Source organism: Enhydra lutris, unplaced genomic scaffold (genome assembly GCF_002288905.1).
Source record: "Enhydra lutris kenyoni isolate GAN:26980312 unplaced genomic scaffold, ASM228890v2 scaffoldscaffold19, whole genome shotgun sequence".
In the NCBI taxonomy this organism is placed as follows: domain Eukaryota; kingdom Metazoa; phylum Chordata; class Mammalia; order Carnivora; family Mustelidae; genus Enhydra; species Enhydra lutris.
The window spans coordinates 19051997-19070212 of NW_019154103.1; the positions used below are offsets into that span (position 1 = coordinate 19051997).

At 39.5% G+C, this 18216-nt stretch overlaps 1 protein-coding gene across 1 annotated transcript in view; it reads right to left on the bottom strand.

The window, feature by feature from the left end:
* Positions 1 to 207: 207 nt before the first annotated feature.
* Positions 208 to 18216, bottom strand: part of LOC111148337 (multiple C2 and transmembrane domain containing 1) — a 525636-nt gene continuing 507627 nt past the window's right edge. Inside the window, exons 20-23 of the mRNA XM_022504845.1 lie at positions 16351 to 16460; positions 12259 to 12368; positions 2399 to 2496; positions 208 to 1380 (exon numbers count right to left, since the gene is read on the bottom strand). Coding sequence (XP_022360553.1) covers positions 1309 to 1380; positions 2399 to 2496; positions 12259 to 12368; positions 16351 to 16460 — 390 coding nt within the window. The 3' untranslated portion in view covers positions 208 to 1308. The remainder of the gene's footprint in view (positions 1381 to 2398; positions 2497 to 12258; positions 12369 to 16350; positions 16461 to 18216) is intronic.

Consider the following 18216-nt stretch of genomic DNA (forward strand, 5'->3'; position numbering starts at 1 on the left):
TAATCCCCTACCCAGTCAGGGAAGTAAAACATTCTTACCAAATTATTTCTCTCTCCAGAGGTATACTCCCTTGATTTATCAGGGAGCTAGGCACAAAAACTACCATAAGTCTTGGGAATGCAATTTTTAAGTATAGATTCTCTGGTAAGTAGTCAAACGTTTTTTTAAAGGCAGACTCTCCCCTCCCCATAAGCAGTTTTCTGTTTTTTGGTTTTTGGGTTTTTTTTAACAAATTAGGTTTCATGCATTCATATTATCAAGAATGATTAGTTTTTCTATAAATGAATGTAATGAAACACTGGCATATCACTTAGCACACTAGCATTCTTTACATTAAAATTCACACTAACAAAAATCATACTATGCATTAAAGCATTTCAGTAATCTATGAGAAAGAAGATACTTTTGTGTGTGTGTGATAACACTTGAGTATTAAGTATTTTTAGATGCACAGAGACACCAAAAGCAACACGGATTTAGTTTGCTAGTATTCTTGACAACTGAACGGGGTTGCTAACTTGCTAACTCGGTACAAATTAAAGAAGTGGTAGGTATAAAAATTCAGATAGGCAATCATTTATAAACCTGGCAGTATTTATGTGTAATCCTGTGGAGATTTTAAGGTTTTAGATGGAATGATAGAAGGTTTGAAAGTTTTCTTTGTAGAGTGTGGAAGATTATCCTGACAGAGTGAATGTACCTTCGCTCATTAGCTTAAAATAAGCCGAGTCATATCTCAGTAATTTGCACCGGAATGAAAGTCAGAATCTGAAGTCAGCATCTATGTTAAATTGAAATGCATCTGTTCCATAATTCAGATTTTGGGATTCCCCCTTCGCTTTTGAAATGTATAAAACATAGAAAACTGTAATGGATTACTTTTCAGATAAAAAATAGTCACATAAAAAAAAACTTTAAAAATCAAATTGACATTTACATTTTATGTAGATTTAATCAGAACACAGCTGAGCATTTAATGTAATATTCTAGTGCTTCTACTCGTAATTAGAGAAGTACATATCTCCCAATGTTACCATTCTTCTGTTTGTTGTTCCAGTGTGTTATAATATTATCCGCAGCCAACAAGGCTTTCACACAGCAACAGCTAAACCTTTATCAAATTGAGTCTGTACAATGGAAGTATATTTTCAAAGACATATGCCTTTGTACACTATTTACAAATTCTCTCGATCATGATAAGAAGGCAAAATAAATAAAAAGCAGGAAGAAAGGAAATGCTGCTGAGGCTGAAGGCTTTTTCTTTTATCTTCCCAAACAGATGCTGGTCTCCTCAGTGCTGGGAGCTGGCTAGCCAAGATTGTTTTTCTTCCTTTTACATGGACTGTGAGAAGGATCTGGTTTCAGTTCTTGGTATTGCACCTGTTTAAACAGAGTTCAGAGAAAGACTGGTCAGGTGGTCACTTTCTGGCAAAGGAAGGAAAAGCAAAGGAATGAGAGACTGCTTGGAGGCAGGGGTGGGAAGAGCACTGGAAGGTCTATGGGATCTGCAGCTGGGATGCAGAAAACAATAGAATGATAGAGCAAGAATCATAAGGGAAATCCTGCCAGAAATTACGTGAGAGCACTGCTGTGAACATTGGTAATAGGCTGCCTCTTCACTGTCAGTAACACATTAGATTAAAAGCAAAACCATCTTAATTTTGAAAGGCTGAATAATGGTTCTTTGCAATTTACTGTTTGTTTAGTTTAGGCTTAATCTCCCTCCAGCCTATTCTCACGTCGGATACCAAATCAAAAATTCAGCTGAAACAAAGGAAGAAAGGTATTGCTCCAACATAGTGTCAAGATTTTGATAAAAATATTGCTCATTTATTCAGAAAATAGCTGATGACTAATGGGCATGAGTAGTTAACCTCAAAGAATTTTGAAAGACTGAGATGTGCCCCAGTCTTGAAAATGCAGTTACTCTCCACCCCGTCCCCTAACGGTCTCCAAAAGCTGCATTTTAAAAATTCACTTATTTCCTGCAAATTATGCAAAGAAGTGTTTTTGTTTTTGTTTTTGTTTTTTTTTCAGATGGTTCACTGGCACCGTTTGCTTTCATCATCTATATTCCCCTTTCCTCTCTTCAGGTAATGATGACTTCCCTTCACAAATCAGGTGAACCTTCCTTGGAGGAAAATTGCCCTTTGAGCTCTGGTAGGTTCTTGATGCAACCCTCTCTCATTCTCCATTCCCCATGCTTTATAAAAGTTCTTCTTGGGTAACACCCCAAGTGGGCTAAATTCCTGAAAGGCAAAGTCTGCTACAGCTTTAAACTTTAAGTAGCTTAACTTTTTAACTTTGGCTCTTCTAAAACCTTTGAAATTAAAAGGATAAGAAGTGAAAACCCAATTCCATCCTATGTTAAATAAGAGTAATAGTGAAACCTACATACCACTTGTACATCTGAAGGGACTCTGGAAAGGAAGTCAAGTAGTTCATTGTTATCAATTGCATATGGACTCCGAAGCTTTTTTGTAAATTTATTGATGCCTGAAAAAGTGATCGGTCAAACATTATTGAAACTCCAGAGTTAGGAATTACAAAAATCACATATATTTCCATATGTTGCAGTGATTCGAAGATCTAGATTAGGCTGCTCTTCAGTCTCCACTGAATGAACCAATACCCTCTGTTTCCTCCCTCTCCCCTTTCCTGTTTTTCTCTCTCTCCTTTCCTTTGTCCCCTTCCTCACTCCATCCCAACACAATGGCAGCTCTAGTTTTCTCTCTGTACTTCAGTGACTTCTTCCCATAGGAAAGGCTTTTTGAGAAACAAACCTGGCAAGGATGTACAAGGTTGTGTCTTGCTTTGCCACTCAGTGTCATATTACTTAGAAGGCTTGCTTTAGTATTTCATCTGTGATGAAACTTTTCAAGGCAAAAAGTCTGATTTACTGGTTTTCCCTTTTTCAAAAGAGAAACGGTTCTGTTTTTTTGGAGTGGGGGGAGGTGTTAATGTTATGCAAACCGAATGTTTAGAAGACAGCTGTCCTTGTGGGGTTTGTTTTTTTAATGACCTGAAGTGAGAAAGAGTTTACCACCAGCTTTAAAAATAAATAAATAAATAAATAAACAGCTTTAAAGATGGTGATGCAAGAGGATCCTGAACTCTCCTCCCACATATCTGGTGCTCAGGGAAGTCTCACTCTGAAGCAGGTAGGAGAGGCTGGGACCTAAACTCAGCATCAGCCTTACTCCCAGTGTGGCAACCAGGGTCAGGAGGGAACTCAAAAGCTGTAGCTTCTTGAGGAGTGAAGGGTTTGAGCCCCACATCAGGCAGCCCCAGCTTTTAACACGTGTACCTATGAGGGGACTCTCCAAAATATCTACCTTTGAAAAGCAATGGGGCTCAGGTCCACGAGACCCACAAGGTATGGTGATCTGAGAAATGGTTCTTAAAGGACTTGTGTGCTTGGCGTCACCCCAGGACCCAACATAGAAACAGTTAATTGAGGGTTACCTGGACTTCAGGAGAGACTCATTTGCTTGTCTTGGAACATTAGCCTGAGGGGTGGGCCTCTGGTTAGACACACATTCAAGGGACTGCTGGAGTGCTCTCTGGAGCCAGAGACTGGGGTGCCATCTCTGCACTTTCCCTCTGCCTTGTTCCAGCTGGTGGATGCTATCTCCACATGCCCCCTGTGCCACACTCCACAGATGGTCAGCATCTCCCTGAGGGGAGACTTGACATGTGTATGGTGCCCCAGTTTTATGTCTGGTTTTACATCTAGGAGGTGGCTCAATAGGGCAAGGTAGGAAGATCTTGAGCTCACCTCCTCCCATGTATACACCAAAACTGCAGCTACATATGGAACAGTTCCCTCTGAGACAGACCTGAAAACTAGCTGAGTGACTTCACATCAGAGAAACAACCAAAAGGCCAATGGAAGTGAGTAGGAGAGGCTGTGACAAAAGCTCATTATAAATCCTACCCCAGCAAGGCAACCCACGATTACAATGTAACTCACAAACATGGAGCTTCTTTCTGAAGAGCAGCAGGTTATACCCTCCATCAGGCACCCCAGCTTTTAAGTCCTGCACCTGAGAGGTGAGCTGGCTTTGAAAATCATGACATAAAGAGCTGTAGTGAACTGAAACATGGCTCAGAGGGCTCAAGTGAAGACTCAATTTCCCAAAGGTACAGCTCAGAAGCAGCCATTAGAAAAGCACCCAGACTTTAGCAAATGAATCTGTTTCATAACCCCTTAAAGCTTCAGCTGGAGGGGCCGGGGCCTACTGGGATACTCTGCTCCCTCTATCTGCCTTGTAAAGCTGGCAGTGCCATTTTTGCCCTCCAGCTGGCAGGCACCAGTTCATGCTGTCCCTCTGCCATGCTTCAGAGCACCAACATTTTCTGGAGGGGAGCTTTTACGCACATCTAGTGCTTTGGTTTTTGTGGCTGCCAGCAAAGGGACACCCCGTGATTGCTGGGCTCAGTAGGCCAGGGCTGCTTCCATTCCTGAGTTGCATGGGACTCTAACACTCAGACCATTCTTGGCAGACTGCCGTCCCCAGGACACTGTACAAATAGACTGTTAGACACCCCCACGCTTTCTGCGAAAGAAGCCGATTTGCTTATGGAGGAGCTTTGAGCTGCTGCTCAACCCTCTGGTCTGGCACATTTTAAGAGTTTATGGGCTTCTCAGGGAACAAAGTCCGCTAGATGCAGTCTTTGCACTCTGAGCCTCACTATAGCTTATAAATATCTCCCAGTACAGAGCTTCTGTCCTTGTTTGATACCCCTGACTTTGTAGCTGCTGCTGGGGGACACCGGTTTATCACCTGGCTGTGGTGGCTAACGTGGTTATGCTCACAGGTCCCACAGGACTGTAACCAAAGCAAAAAGAGTTTTTAAATAGCCACAACCCTGAGGACATAGCTAGAGGCAACAGACTCAGATGCTCAGCCTTTGTCACAAACCCCTAAGCTTACCATCCCAGTTCCTGCCTAAGGGGCAGGCTTCTAATTAAACACACATGTAAGGGCTGACTGTAGACTTCTCCAGAAACCTTGGTGAGCAGGCTCTATTCCATGCTCTGGAACAGCAGTCTCTCTCAGAGGGGAGGTTTGACATATCCCTGGTGCCCTGGTTTTTACAGCTGCCACTGAGGGAGTAGCCCTTGATCTCCGAGCTCTTGTATTTCTGGGTCCCACACGACTGATAACAGTTACAGAGAGAGTTTTTGGAAGGCTCCCACCCCCAGGGCACTGCACAGACATTAGGCTAAAACACATCCACAGTCTGTGAAAGAGACCTATTAGATTGTCCTGGAGCTTCAAGCCTGCATGGCAAGCTTCAAGTCTGGCACACATTTAGAGGCTTCGGAAAGTGCTCTGAGGAAACGTACGCTGCAGGATACCATCGCTACACCACACTGGCATCTCCTTGAAAAGAACTTACATACTCATGAGGAGCCCCCCCAAATATAACTATAGTAATTAGTTAAGGAATTCATAAGATTAAAATATGTTAAATGTAACCTCAAAAACAGAACATGGGGGTGAAGAGTTAAAACGTAGAGCTTTAGAACGCAGCCAGCCTTACATTGTTACCAACTTAAAATGGACTATTACAAGTTCTAATATGTAAGCCTCCTGGTAACTGCAAGGCAAAAACCTAATCTAGATACACAAAAGATAATAAAGCAGTCAAAGCATACCAGCAAGGAAAGTCATCAAATCACAAAAGAAGAAAGGAACACAGGAACTACAAAACAGGAAACATTAACAAAATGCCAATAGGTACCTACCTATCAGTAATTGGTTTAAATAAGATAAATTCTCCAGTCAAAGGTATCAGATGGCTGAATGTATAAAAAAACAAGACCCATCCACCTGTCTGTCTATACTGCCTAGAAGAGATGCACGTCAGATGCAAAGATACACAGACTGAAAGTGAAGGAATGGAAAAACCTACTCCATGCATATGAAAACTAAAAGCAAGCTGGAGTAGGTAGCTATGCTTACATTGGACAAACAAAAACTGTAATAAGAGACTAAGAAAGGTATTACATAATGATAAAGGGGCCAACCCAGCAAAAGGATGTAATATTTTACAATATTTATACAGCCAACACAGGAACACCTGAACTTACAAAGCAAATATTAAAAGACATAAAGGGAGAAATAGCAATATAATACTAGAGTACTTTAAAACTTCACATCACCACCTAGATCGTCAAGGCAGAAAACCAATAAGGAAACAACAACCTTAAATGACATGTTAGACCATGTGGACCTAACAGACATTGATAGAACATTCTATCCAAAAGCAGGAGACTATACATTCTTTCTCAAGTGCACATAGAACATTCTCCAGGACAGGGGCACCTGGGTGGCTCAGTGGGTTAAGCCTCTGCCTTCGGCTCAGGTCATGATCTCAGGGTCCTGGGATCGAGCCCCGCATCGGGCTCTCTGCTCATCAGGGAGCCTGCTTCCCCCTCTATCTCTGCCTGCTGCTCTGCCCACTTGTGATCTCTCTCTCTCTGTCAAATAAATAAATAAAATCTTTAAAACAAAAACATTCTCTAGGACAGCTCATATGTTAAGCCACAAAATAGGTCTTAATAAAGAAGACTGAAATCATATCATGCATCTTTTCAACAAAATGGAAGGAATCTAGAAATCAATTACAAGAAGAAAACTGGAAAATTCACTAGTATGGGGAGACTGAATAACATGCTACTAAAACCAACGCATTAATGAAGAAATAAAAGAATACCTTGAGAAAAATGAAAACAAATACAACATACCAAAATGTGTGGAGTACAACCAAAGCAGTTCTATAAGGTAACTTTATACCAATAAATGCCTACCTCGATAAAAAAAAAAAAGTCAACCTAACTTTTTATTTCAAAGAACTAAAAAAGGAACAATAAACAAAACCCAAAGTTAGGAAAAAAAAGAGTAAATGGCAAATCTTTAGCTAGAGACTTGCCAAGAAAAAAAGATTCAAATAAAGTCAGAACTGAAAGAGAGGATATGATAAACCTGAAACCACAGAAGTGTAAAGGATCCTAAGAGACTAATATGAACAATTACACGCCAACGAATGGAAACCTAAAAGAAATGGTTAAGTTACTAGATATATACAATCTTCTAAGACTGAATCATGAAGAAATAGAAAATTTCTATTCAGACTGATTACCAGGAAGGCAGCTGAATCAGTAATCAAAAACCTCCCAACAAACACGACCAGACAGCTTCAGTGGTGAATTCTACCAAACACTCAAAGAAGAGCAATTTTTCTTACTCTTCCAAAAACTAGAAGAGAAGGGAACATTTCCAAACTCATTTTATGAGGCCAGCTTTACTCTCTTTCCAAAACTAGACAAGGACACCACACACACACACACACACACACACACACACACAAATACAAGCCAATATCTCTGATGAACAGAAGTGAAAAAATCCTCAAAAAATATTAGTAAACTGCATTGAACAATTAAAAGTCTTGTTCACTTTTATTCCAGGGATGCAAGGATGGTACATCACCTGCAAATCAATCAGTGTGATAACACCATGTTACGAAAATGAAGGATAAAAATCAGATGATCATGTCAATGGATGCAGAAAAGCATTTGACAAAATTCAACATCCACTGATGATAAAAACTCTCCACCAAGTGGATACAGAGGGAATGTACCTCAATATAATAAAGGCCATACATGACAGCCCATAGCTAACATCATACTTGGTGGTAAAAAGCTGAAAGCTTTTAACATAAGTTAAGCAACAAGACAAGTATGTCCACTCTCACCATTTTTATTCAACAGAGTCCTGGAATTCCTAGCCTGAGCAATCAGGCAAGAAAAAGAAATAAAAACACACAAATTGGAAAGAAAAATGGAATATGTGCAAATGACATCATGTTATATATAGAAAACTCTAAAGATTATACATACATACACAGAGGAATGAGTGAATTCAATGAAGCTTCAGGATTTGAGGGAAGAGGTAATGGAGAAGATTGGAGGCAATATCACCTATGGTTGACCTGGTTGCTGAACTCTGGCAATTAGAGGCTTCTCACACTTTGGGTTTTGAAATATATATTCTGCCCACAGTTCCCAAAGTGGGAACTGCTCCAAGGATGTAGCCTTGAAAGAGTGATGTGTTATTAGGACCAGCTGAACAGTTTATGGGACTGAGCCCAGTTAATTATTCTATGTAAACTTTTAGATTTTGGTGGGCAGGGGTGGAGATTTACTTGCCTGTAGCCACCCAAAACAAGCCTCATAAGTAAGTTCCCTTGTATATTAAATCTATCACCTACCAGTCTGAAATGGTCTGCCTCTTTCTTCAGTCTATGCACTTTGTGTTTGATGGCCAATTTGCAAACCAAGGATACAAAATCAATAAAAATCTGTTTTTGTTTCTATATACTAATAATGAGCTATCAGAGAAATTAAGAACAGTACCATTCATAATCAAATAAAAAAGAATAAAATACCTATGAATAAATTTAAAGAAGGAAGTGAAAGACCCATACACTGAAAACTATAAGACATAAAGAAATTGAAGACAACACACATAAATGGAAAGATAGTCCATGTTCATGGATAGGAAGAATCATATTAAAATGTTCATACTACCCAAAAGTAGTCTACAGATGCAATGCAATCCTTATCAAAATTTCAATGGCATTTTTCACAGGAGTAGAACAAACCAACCTAAAATTTATAGGGAACCACAAATGATCCCAAACAACCAAAGCAATCTTGAGAAAGAACCAGAAAGCCAGAGGCATTGCATTCCCTGTTATCACAGTATGATACTGGCATTAAAAACAGACCCATGGATCAGTGGAACAGAATAGAAAGGGTGGAAGTAGTAAACCCACACATACATGATCAATAAATTTATGACAAAATAAGACTATACAATGGAGGAAGGACAGTCTCATAAATGGTGTTGGAAAACTGAACAACCACATGCAAAAGAATGAAAGTGGACTACTACCTCATATCCAAAAATTAACTCAAAATGGATTAGAGATTTGAATGTAAGACCAGAAGCCATAAAACTCCCAAGAAGAAAATAAAGGCAGTAAGCTTCCTGACATTGGTCTTGGCAACATTTCAGATTTGACCCCAAAAAGAAAAACAAGAAAAGTAAAAATAAACAAGACTACATCCTACTAAAAACCTTCTGCACAGCAAAGAAAACCATCAATAAAATGAAGAGCAACCTGCTGAATGGGAGACGATATTTGCAAATCTTACCTCTGCTGTGGGCTAATATCCAAAATACATAAAGAACAATACAACTCACTAGCAAAAACAAAAAACAATCCACTTAAACAGGCAGAGGATCTGAATAGACATTTTTCCAAATAAGACCTACAGATGGCCATGCGGGATGTGAAAAGATACTCAACATCACTAATTATCAGGGGACTTCAAATCAAGAACACCTTGAGATATCACCTCACACCTGTTAGAATGGCCGTTATCAAAAAGACAAGGAATACAAGTATTGGCAGACATGTAGAGAAATGGAAATGCTCTTTCACTATTGGTGAAAATGTAACCTGGTGCACTATGAAAAACAATGGACAGTCCTAAAAAAAAGAAAAATGGAACTGCCCTATGTTCTTGCAATTCTTTTTCTGGATATTTATCCAAAGAAAACAAAAACACAAACTCAGAAATACACTTTCCTGGCCCATGCCCACTGCAGCAGTGTTTCTAATAGCCAAGACACAGAAACAACCTCAGCGTCCACTGACACATGAGTGGATAAAGGAACTAGGGTGTATATATACACAGTGGGCTGGCAACCATGAAAAGCAAGGAAATCTTGCCATTTGCAACAGCATAGGTGGGTCTTGAGAGCACTACGCTAGCTGGAATGAGTCTAAGACAAACACCTGAAGACCTTACTTGTATGTGGAATTTTAAAAAAAATAATAAGCCAATCTCATAGATCCAGATTGGTAGTTACCAGGGGCCGGAGGTGGGAGAATGGAGGGATGGGTGAAAATGGGTGAGCAGCTCCACATTTTCAGCTACAAAAGAAGTGATGGGATGTAATGTGCAGCATGATTATAGTTAATATTACATTGCATTTCCTAAAGTTGCTAAGAGAGTAGATCTTAAAAGTTCTCACAATGGGGGCGGGGAGGGAGGGTAGGGGCATAAAAATGTTTCCATTTCTACAGCTCTGGCATTGAGATTTTCAGGAAGCAATTTCCTTTTAAATTACACAAAATTTAAATGTAATGCTTGCAAAAGATGCTGTGATTGATTTACTTACATCACTTTTGGAATAGAACAGCCAAGAACCATTACAGATGAGCCATATCTACTCATACTAAATTATTCAACAGTTAATCCTCTATAGTACCTGAAGAGTACATGTGGTTGAAGGATAACTGCAGGTGAAATTAGAGCTATTATAGAAACAAAAAACTTAATGAGCTAGAAATGTCGAGACAATGTATAAAAAACCAGAAATACCTATTCTGCATATTCTATTAGAGAGAATTTCAGTGGGATAAGTCTACTCTTCAAAATTTATCTTGAACTTAATAAATGACCAACATATTCATATATACGAAATAAGTTAACCACTTTATAGGAAGTCAACAAACTTGTAAAAACTGGGCCATAACTTAGAACATCTTGGCTCTTCTTCAGGAAGTTCAGCAGAATAAACTTTCTTTTGCATTTTGATTTTGGTCTGTCTCCCCATGTGAGACCCATGTCTTAAATTTCCAGTTAACATTTCAGCAATCACCTAACACTACAGAAATACTGTTCTTGTTTTATTTCATTTGATGAAACAAGAAGCCCAAACACATTCTCTAAGAATTACGTGTTAAGACCGAGCCAGTGAGGCCACCCCAGGTTACGGAGCCAGATGTCTGCCACGGGTTCCAGTTTCTGAGAGCGCTGGGAAGCCAAACCGAGAGTCATCACCTATCACAACCGAGATGGCAGATCTGACCCTAAGAAGGTTAGAGATAATAAACTGCCACACCTCATGCCCTACCCTAATTCCTTCAAGAAAACAGCATCTGTTTTATATATCAAAGGAAGGAATGAAAGATGAGGGCTTGAACAGACAGAGGAAGAAAGGCCCCTCTCCCTGTGTAGTGCAAGTACTATCTTACTTGAAATTGTTTAAATTATAACAAGGGGAAAAAACCATCATTCCCCCATCCTCTCCTCTCTACTCAAGCTGTAAAGGTAAGCAGAGTGACGGTAAAGGGTAAGAGGGCTTACTGAGGATCTGGCAGGACAGACAAAAAGAATAGGGAGAAAGGAATCTTAAGACCAGAGGGTGTGGGGATCTCAGACCTCTTTGTCTCTCTTCTTTCTAAGTCTTAAAAAGAAAACCACAAAACATTCCTTTTGATCTTTTTGCATTTAATGTAAACATGTGTTTTCTGGAATCCATACCCATTTTGGTCCTTTGCATTTTGTATATGTTTAGCAATCTTAAGTGTGTGCAGGCCAGAGGCAAGTAGAGAATCCTGTGTCTCCCCAGTCTTGTTTAATTATATCATTAATGTAGTTTTATATGTGAGTGCACTGTAGAGACTGACCGTTTTTCTCAGGGCACGGATTCTCTCAGATAAGGAGTAGAAACCCTAAAACAATGAAGAATCCTGAAACTATCATTGAAGTGCCATTTAGGGCCGTAGGAACGGTTGGCATGCAGCTTAAGGGCATTAAAAAACAAGGACCGGAAAATAGCACCTTTAACGTGGGTTCTTGCAGAAGCGCTTTTATTTAATACACATAAAGCAGGTTTCTTATTCCTAAGCAGCCTGTCAGGGCCAGGGACCCTTTTCCTGCATCCTAAAGGTGACCTCTTAAACAGGCGGCCGTATATAGTCCCGTGTTTACAGACGCTTCCACAAGATAAAGTACCACAGCACAAAAGCATATTGTCCTAAATGCAGCATATGGATCGAAATGCCTCTGTTTTCGTATAAGTGGTGAAAATAAATCAGAATGATATCTAGACAAAGCTACACTTTGATATATGAAGAATCTGCACAACTACATGTTTACAGGATGATGGAGCCTATGGTGCCAGATAAGAGAAATGCATTTTGTAGGTAGACCTAAATCTTTATCCTGTTGTGATTTTTAACTGACCTGTCTCTTTTCATCATGGAGTAGCTTCATGATCATAAATACAGGGAACTACCGACAGTATAACTCATCCCTTAAAAATAGTTTGTTCCTGGAATATCTAAGACAGTTTAAAAAAGAAAAAAAAAAAAGGCTTTACTTACCCCAGACAAGGACAATGTATCTCAGTGGAATGAAGTACAGGATGACTGTGAACACACAGAAGGCTACAATGGCCAGCCAGCTTAAGAATGGGACAGTCCAGTTGAAAGTACTGAATGAGAAATTAACACATCAGCAATCGGAGCACTTCATACTCTTTTCAAACAAAGGTTAAAATAAATGTGGTTCTGACTCAGACTCTGGACGAGGGATCAAGTAAGACTGCATTTCTCTCTCGAACAGAAGGCGATTGTAGTGAGCCTATCAGAGGACACAGGTGAGTCACAATGTGCTGAGTTTCACGAAAGCAGGGCCCACGAAAGCAAGTCTTGTCTCCAACCCTTCCAGACGGTCCCAGGTGACTTCAGCGTCTGAAGTTGCACTAGTTGGGGGACTCCTTATGTGGTTATAAAAAAAAATTTTTTTTTAATGTGTTCTTCTACTTCTAGAACAAGTAGCCAATCTTGTCTTTTCCCACTTTTCATAGAGGAGAATGCCCCTGGGCCTGACATTGTTTTCTTCTGTCAACTCATACTGGATTCCAGACACTAGAAATGAAATGTCAGCAACTCTCTGTAGACCTGACTCTTGCACTGTTGTGTAAAACCTCCCTGGTTTAGAATTCCTTTGAGGAATACTCCCTTTGCGCTTCAGTTACATTTCAAATGGATCTAGAGGTCGGGAAGAGGGAACAGAGTTGTCAGCCTTGTAAAAATTCACCTGCCATCATGACCCTTCCCAGAAATAAGGAGATAATTAAGAAATAAAGTCAGTATTGACTACTGTTCTCCCTGTGTTATTTCTGGCGAAGGAGAGCACATGGTGGATGTGTTGGAAAGACTGTGAAAAATGGAGTGTAAGCTGGCCAAGTGGGTTAGAGCAGGGCCTGGTCCTGGGGCTGCAGCGTTCCCATACTGCAGATGATGGATAATGCAGGGGGTCGGGGAAGGTGGCAAGACTGCCTGTCGACAGGGAGAGAACATCAGAACAAAGAACAAAAACAGGATCAGTGAACAGAAGTGGGGGAAGTTACCAAAAAAGACTACTAAAGACGGGAAGGAACATAGTGGGACAAAAAGAAAAATGAAAGAGAAGGTTAAAAAAAAAAAAAAAAAAGGATGTAGAAAATCAGGGAAATGGGACATGGAAAGATTATAATCATTTAGGGGGTTTTGTGTAGAAATTCTGTAGTGAATCTCATAGTTTATACGAGGGGATGTCAAAATAATAAAACAGAAGCATTGCATGGAGTCGTCAGTGTTGGGTATATAACTCTTACCATTTAACGGGCATCCTGTTGCCTCAACAACCAGCCTCTGAGCAGGACCTAACATACACCGCTGAGGGACACTTGAGCACAATTTAATGAAAAGAGTGAAAAAAGTATCCAATCTCCATTCAAAGCCTAGATTCTGCCATATGACTTCAGAGGAATCAATCTTGCTATATACCTCACCTTCCCTGTTTAAAAATGAGGACAAATTTTATTGTTTCGAGGCGGACTGGTAGAGATGGTAACATGTGAATCAAAGCGAAATTTTTAGAGCTAAGTCAACTCTGGGAGTCTATTGCCATGACAGGGGCCCCAGATACACCTCAAGAAATTGTGAAATTATATGTGAGATGGATAAATGTGAATATTTTTAATTTTCTCTCATTTCCTGATCATGTATGTTATGTGCACCTGGGGTGGGGTTTGTCCTGGGCCATTTTTGATCCAGTAAAGGATGATTAAGAGATTTTCTTCCTATATTTTGCTTCAGCTTAACACCTAGGAGTGAATCCTTAGCTTTGTGGGCATATAGCTTGCCTTTTGTGTCTGCTTAAGGTCCAGTGTTCTCTAAAACTATTTTTCCTAATAAAAGACCCCAAATTAGACCAGTCTCATTGTCTTGATTTCAGTAACTCTTGGGGGCTAGCTTTTCTCTTTGTCTTTTTCCTCCCATGGACAGAGTGCCCTGTTTAACTGACACCTGAGAAAGGATCATGCCTTCCTTCCTTCACTGACACTTGTGGAGAAACAGAAGGCTGTGGGTCTGCTTGCTTTCCTGGGGCTCAGCTCAGAGCCATCCATCAGCACTCCTCATTGTGCAAGGGCACTGGCTCCTCAGTCAGAAAACCCTTTTATATTCTTTTTTTGGGGCAGCCTCCTTGAAGGGCTCCCTGTGTTCTGCTTTTTCCTCTTAGAAGGATAAATGGCAAGGATTCCTTACCAGTGTAGCTAATGTCAAAAAGAAGACTGCCCTTTTCTATTTCCACAGTGCATCATGAAAACTAAATCTAGACTATGATCTTCCCCCAAAAAAGATGCAATTCAAGAAAGTTCTGGAATGATTATTTAGTAACAAGATGTAATTATAGAGGCTTTTCACTTTGTAGTTAATGATTGCTTCTGAATTTGCTTTCTGGATAGATGCATTTTAATCTCATGCGACCCCAGGAGACTTTCTCTATTTTAATATTTTGAAAAAATTGTGCATAAAAGATGAGTCCTGTAAGACTCAGTGGACACTATTCATGTTTCTGTACCTCACCCTATACCTATACCTCTGTCTATACCTGTGGAAGGTTTTATAAAACTCAGTTTTTCCCAAGGCTGCTCCACAGCCAGGATCTGGCCATATCCTTCAACTGGCTATGATGTCTTCCGACCAAGCACCTGAAGTCCCCTACCACTCAGAAAGAAGCTTATGAAGAAGCTTCTTCTTCTCAGGCATAAATTTGCCTGACCTCAGCGCTGACCCAGCATCTTATGATATAAATGAGATACTTCCATCAGGTATCAACACACAGTGTACTTCAGAGAAAGGACAACACTCAAAAGGGAAATGACCTATTTAGGACTTCACACAATGCTCCAGTAGATAGGAATGTTCTTAGAAATGGAAATAACATGAAGAGGAAGAAGAAAAAAGATGTAGGAATCAGTCTTCAGAAGTCTGAGACTGAGGGCTGCTGTACATTTGGAATGAGAGGGAGGCTGTTCTAATATGATATTTAAAAAAATGGAAACTCAGCACCTATGCGTATGTGGAAATATATTAAAAATTATACAAAGTAAAATGCATTATTCCCTGAAACATGAAAAGCATTAAGTAAGTGTCTCACACCTTTAGTTTAAATAATTTACTCCTTTTAAATGTGTATGCCCAAAGATTCAAATCTGTGGAACACTTTTGGTGAAGAATAATATAAATAATAAACAATGAATTGATACATTAAACAAGGAATATGTAGGCTTATCCGTATATATCACACCTGTCTTGAATTGACTACTTAGCAATCATTATGTAGCCCATTTTCACATACTTTAGTAGTATGGGGCCTCAATATATTTTTAACGGATCATCAATACTTGTAAATCCACCGTATTGAATTTACAGTTTTTTAAAGTTCATTAGTAAATAAGGTTATTTCAGGTAAAATATAAGTAATGCAAAATTAAGACTATAATTATACTCATGAAAAATATTCTTAAGAATATTCTTGTATTCTTAATTTTACATTAACTTTCAGCAAAGCTATATTTTAAATTAGGAAAGGGGATTCCTTTTTTAAAATTATTAAAAGTGCGTTACTTTAGTTCATCTGTAACTATGATTTTCAACTATTTAAATACATAAATTTGAAAAATTTTACAGGATGCTACATAAAATAGGATTTTTAAAAAAAATTTAAGAATTCCTCAATGACCGTATAAGACAACCAGTAATAAAATGAAGATATGTCTTGATTACCTGAAATTCTCATCTAGCTTGGTTTATTTTTTTCGTATCACGATTTCATATTCCATTTAAGAACAAAGTCTTTCACTTGGAAATGTGCTAAAATTTAGGACGGTGTTATTTCTTCAAAGCTACAAGTAGGACTTCTTTCCAACCAATATGTTCTAAATTTCAGGAAGCAAATTGACAGAACTTTTCATAAAACCAAAGACTGACAGAAACAAAGTAAATAATGAAGAAACTGAGCAATAGATCACCCAGAAGGAGTCTCCCCTGCCAAAAACAATATGGCATTTCACCCTCTGAAAAACAAGTGGACACTCTGTCCCACAGAAGGCCAGGGCTCACATGTCAGCATCACTCACTCACTTCTTTATCCTTTCGCCAAAGGAAGCCACTTCATCTAGGATGTTCTGGACACTGATACAAACCTCCTGGATGGCATAGATTTTATTTATAAATCCCTTTTTTTCACTGTCCTAAAATACAATTAAGAAAAAAGAGAGATTCTGTGTGAGTAAAGGTATTCTTCAGTGCTTGAATTCTTGAATTGTCCCTCTCACATTTTTAAACGTAAATAAAGTTCATCTGCGTGTGTATGTGTATATGTGTGTATACACACAAACACACACACTCGGAACCCATGAAAATTTCAGGATATAAAGGGAGATGGAGGAGAAAGGGCACACAGCATCATGGACCTCTGCCAATATAAAGGCGGTTGCAAAGTACCAGACTCAGATTCTGATGATATTACCCTGATGAACAGTGACATTTTAGGCAGAGTTGGGGGGTGGGAAAGCATGTAAAGGCGTAGGAGAGAGGGCAGGTCTTGGAATGACCAAATCTGGAATACTTGTGAGCAATGAAAGCTGAAAAAGAAAAAAAGAAAAGGAAGGAAGGAAAAAAAGAAAAGACCAGGTCAACTGAAATCCGTTAAATAGACACTTCCTAAATTGTAGTTTAGGAAGATCAGATACAGGGTAAGCCTGGCCCACCTCTTCAGTGTAACAGTCACCTAGTTGATAGAATAGCATAGGCTATTTTAGGATTCTAACTAACCATTTTTCTCCCTTGGTCCTTAGCTCTTCATTTTAAAACTTGTCCTGGATTTAAGCAAAGCTGGTGTGCTCCAGGGAATGGGTGGGTGGGATTGAGTATAAAGCACCCAGAGAATGGTGTGAGCCTGGGGGAAATGTGCACATTCTGTAATTTTAGACCCAGAGGAAGAAATAGTGGTGGCCTTTCACGATTGAAATTTCTGCTTAGTAGCCTGGCATCACAGGCACTTGCCTAGGCTGTTTGGTGGAGACCATCCAACCCTGATTCCATGACTCCATTCCTCCATGCCAGCTTGAATCTCTATGGAAATGTAGATCCAATTTCATTACTTTAACTTCTTTTGAACACTTCCACACTGTGCCAGAACACTTGAGACCTCATGTGGCAGTCAGTGCTTGCTGAAAGCAGCCAGAAAGCTAGAATAATAATGTCGTCATGTTGCACATTTACATATTGACTTTCACTTCAGCAAAGTCTAAAGCACTTTGCACTGTGGGCACGGCTGGGCGTGGCATCCTGCCACCTTGGAAACCAAGGGCAAGTGAGTGACAGGTGGATGTGCAGCCTGCAAGAGCAGGGTACAGTGGGGCTGAAGACAAGGAGGCCAGTTCTAAACATGACCTTTAGGTAGAAGTTACTTAGAGCCTTCATTTTAAATATAATTCTCATGGGAGACAACTGTCAACATTATTCATCTTGCTTATAAAAGTCGGACTGTCAGACAATGAGGTACAGGAGATGCAAAGGCTCAGAGTATACAGAACAATTATGTACTCTCAGGGTCCCTGCTGTCTCCAGAAGTCACCCTTCACTTGTCATTATGGACATGAATGCATCAATTTCTTGTCTTTTTTCCCTCCCCAGCAATAAAACAAAGTGCATTAATTTCACCTATGCAGTTGTACACTTAGGAAAAAAAAAAAAAAAAAGGATATCCAGTGCCTCCTCCTGTTCTTTCCTAATTATAAAGCTGTTCTGTTCTAATCATCTCCATGGCCTTCAGTGTCTTCTCTCCCAAGCACGGGCTAAATTCATTTATGTCTATGAAGTAAAGTGCTCTTAACAGATATTTTTCTGCATACAGAATAAATCAAGCTGGACTTGAAGGGGGCTGGTTATGCAATCAACATTCATTGAGAATACTATCTTACCAGTTTGAAATGATCATGTGAA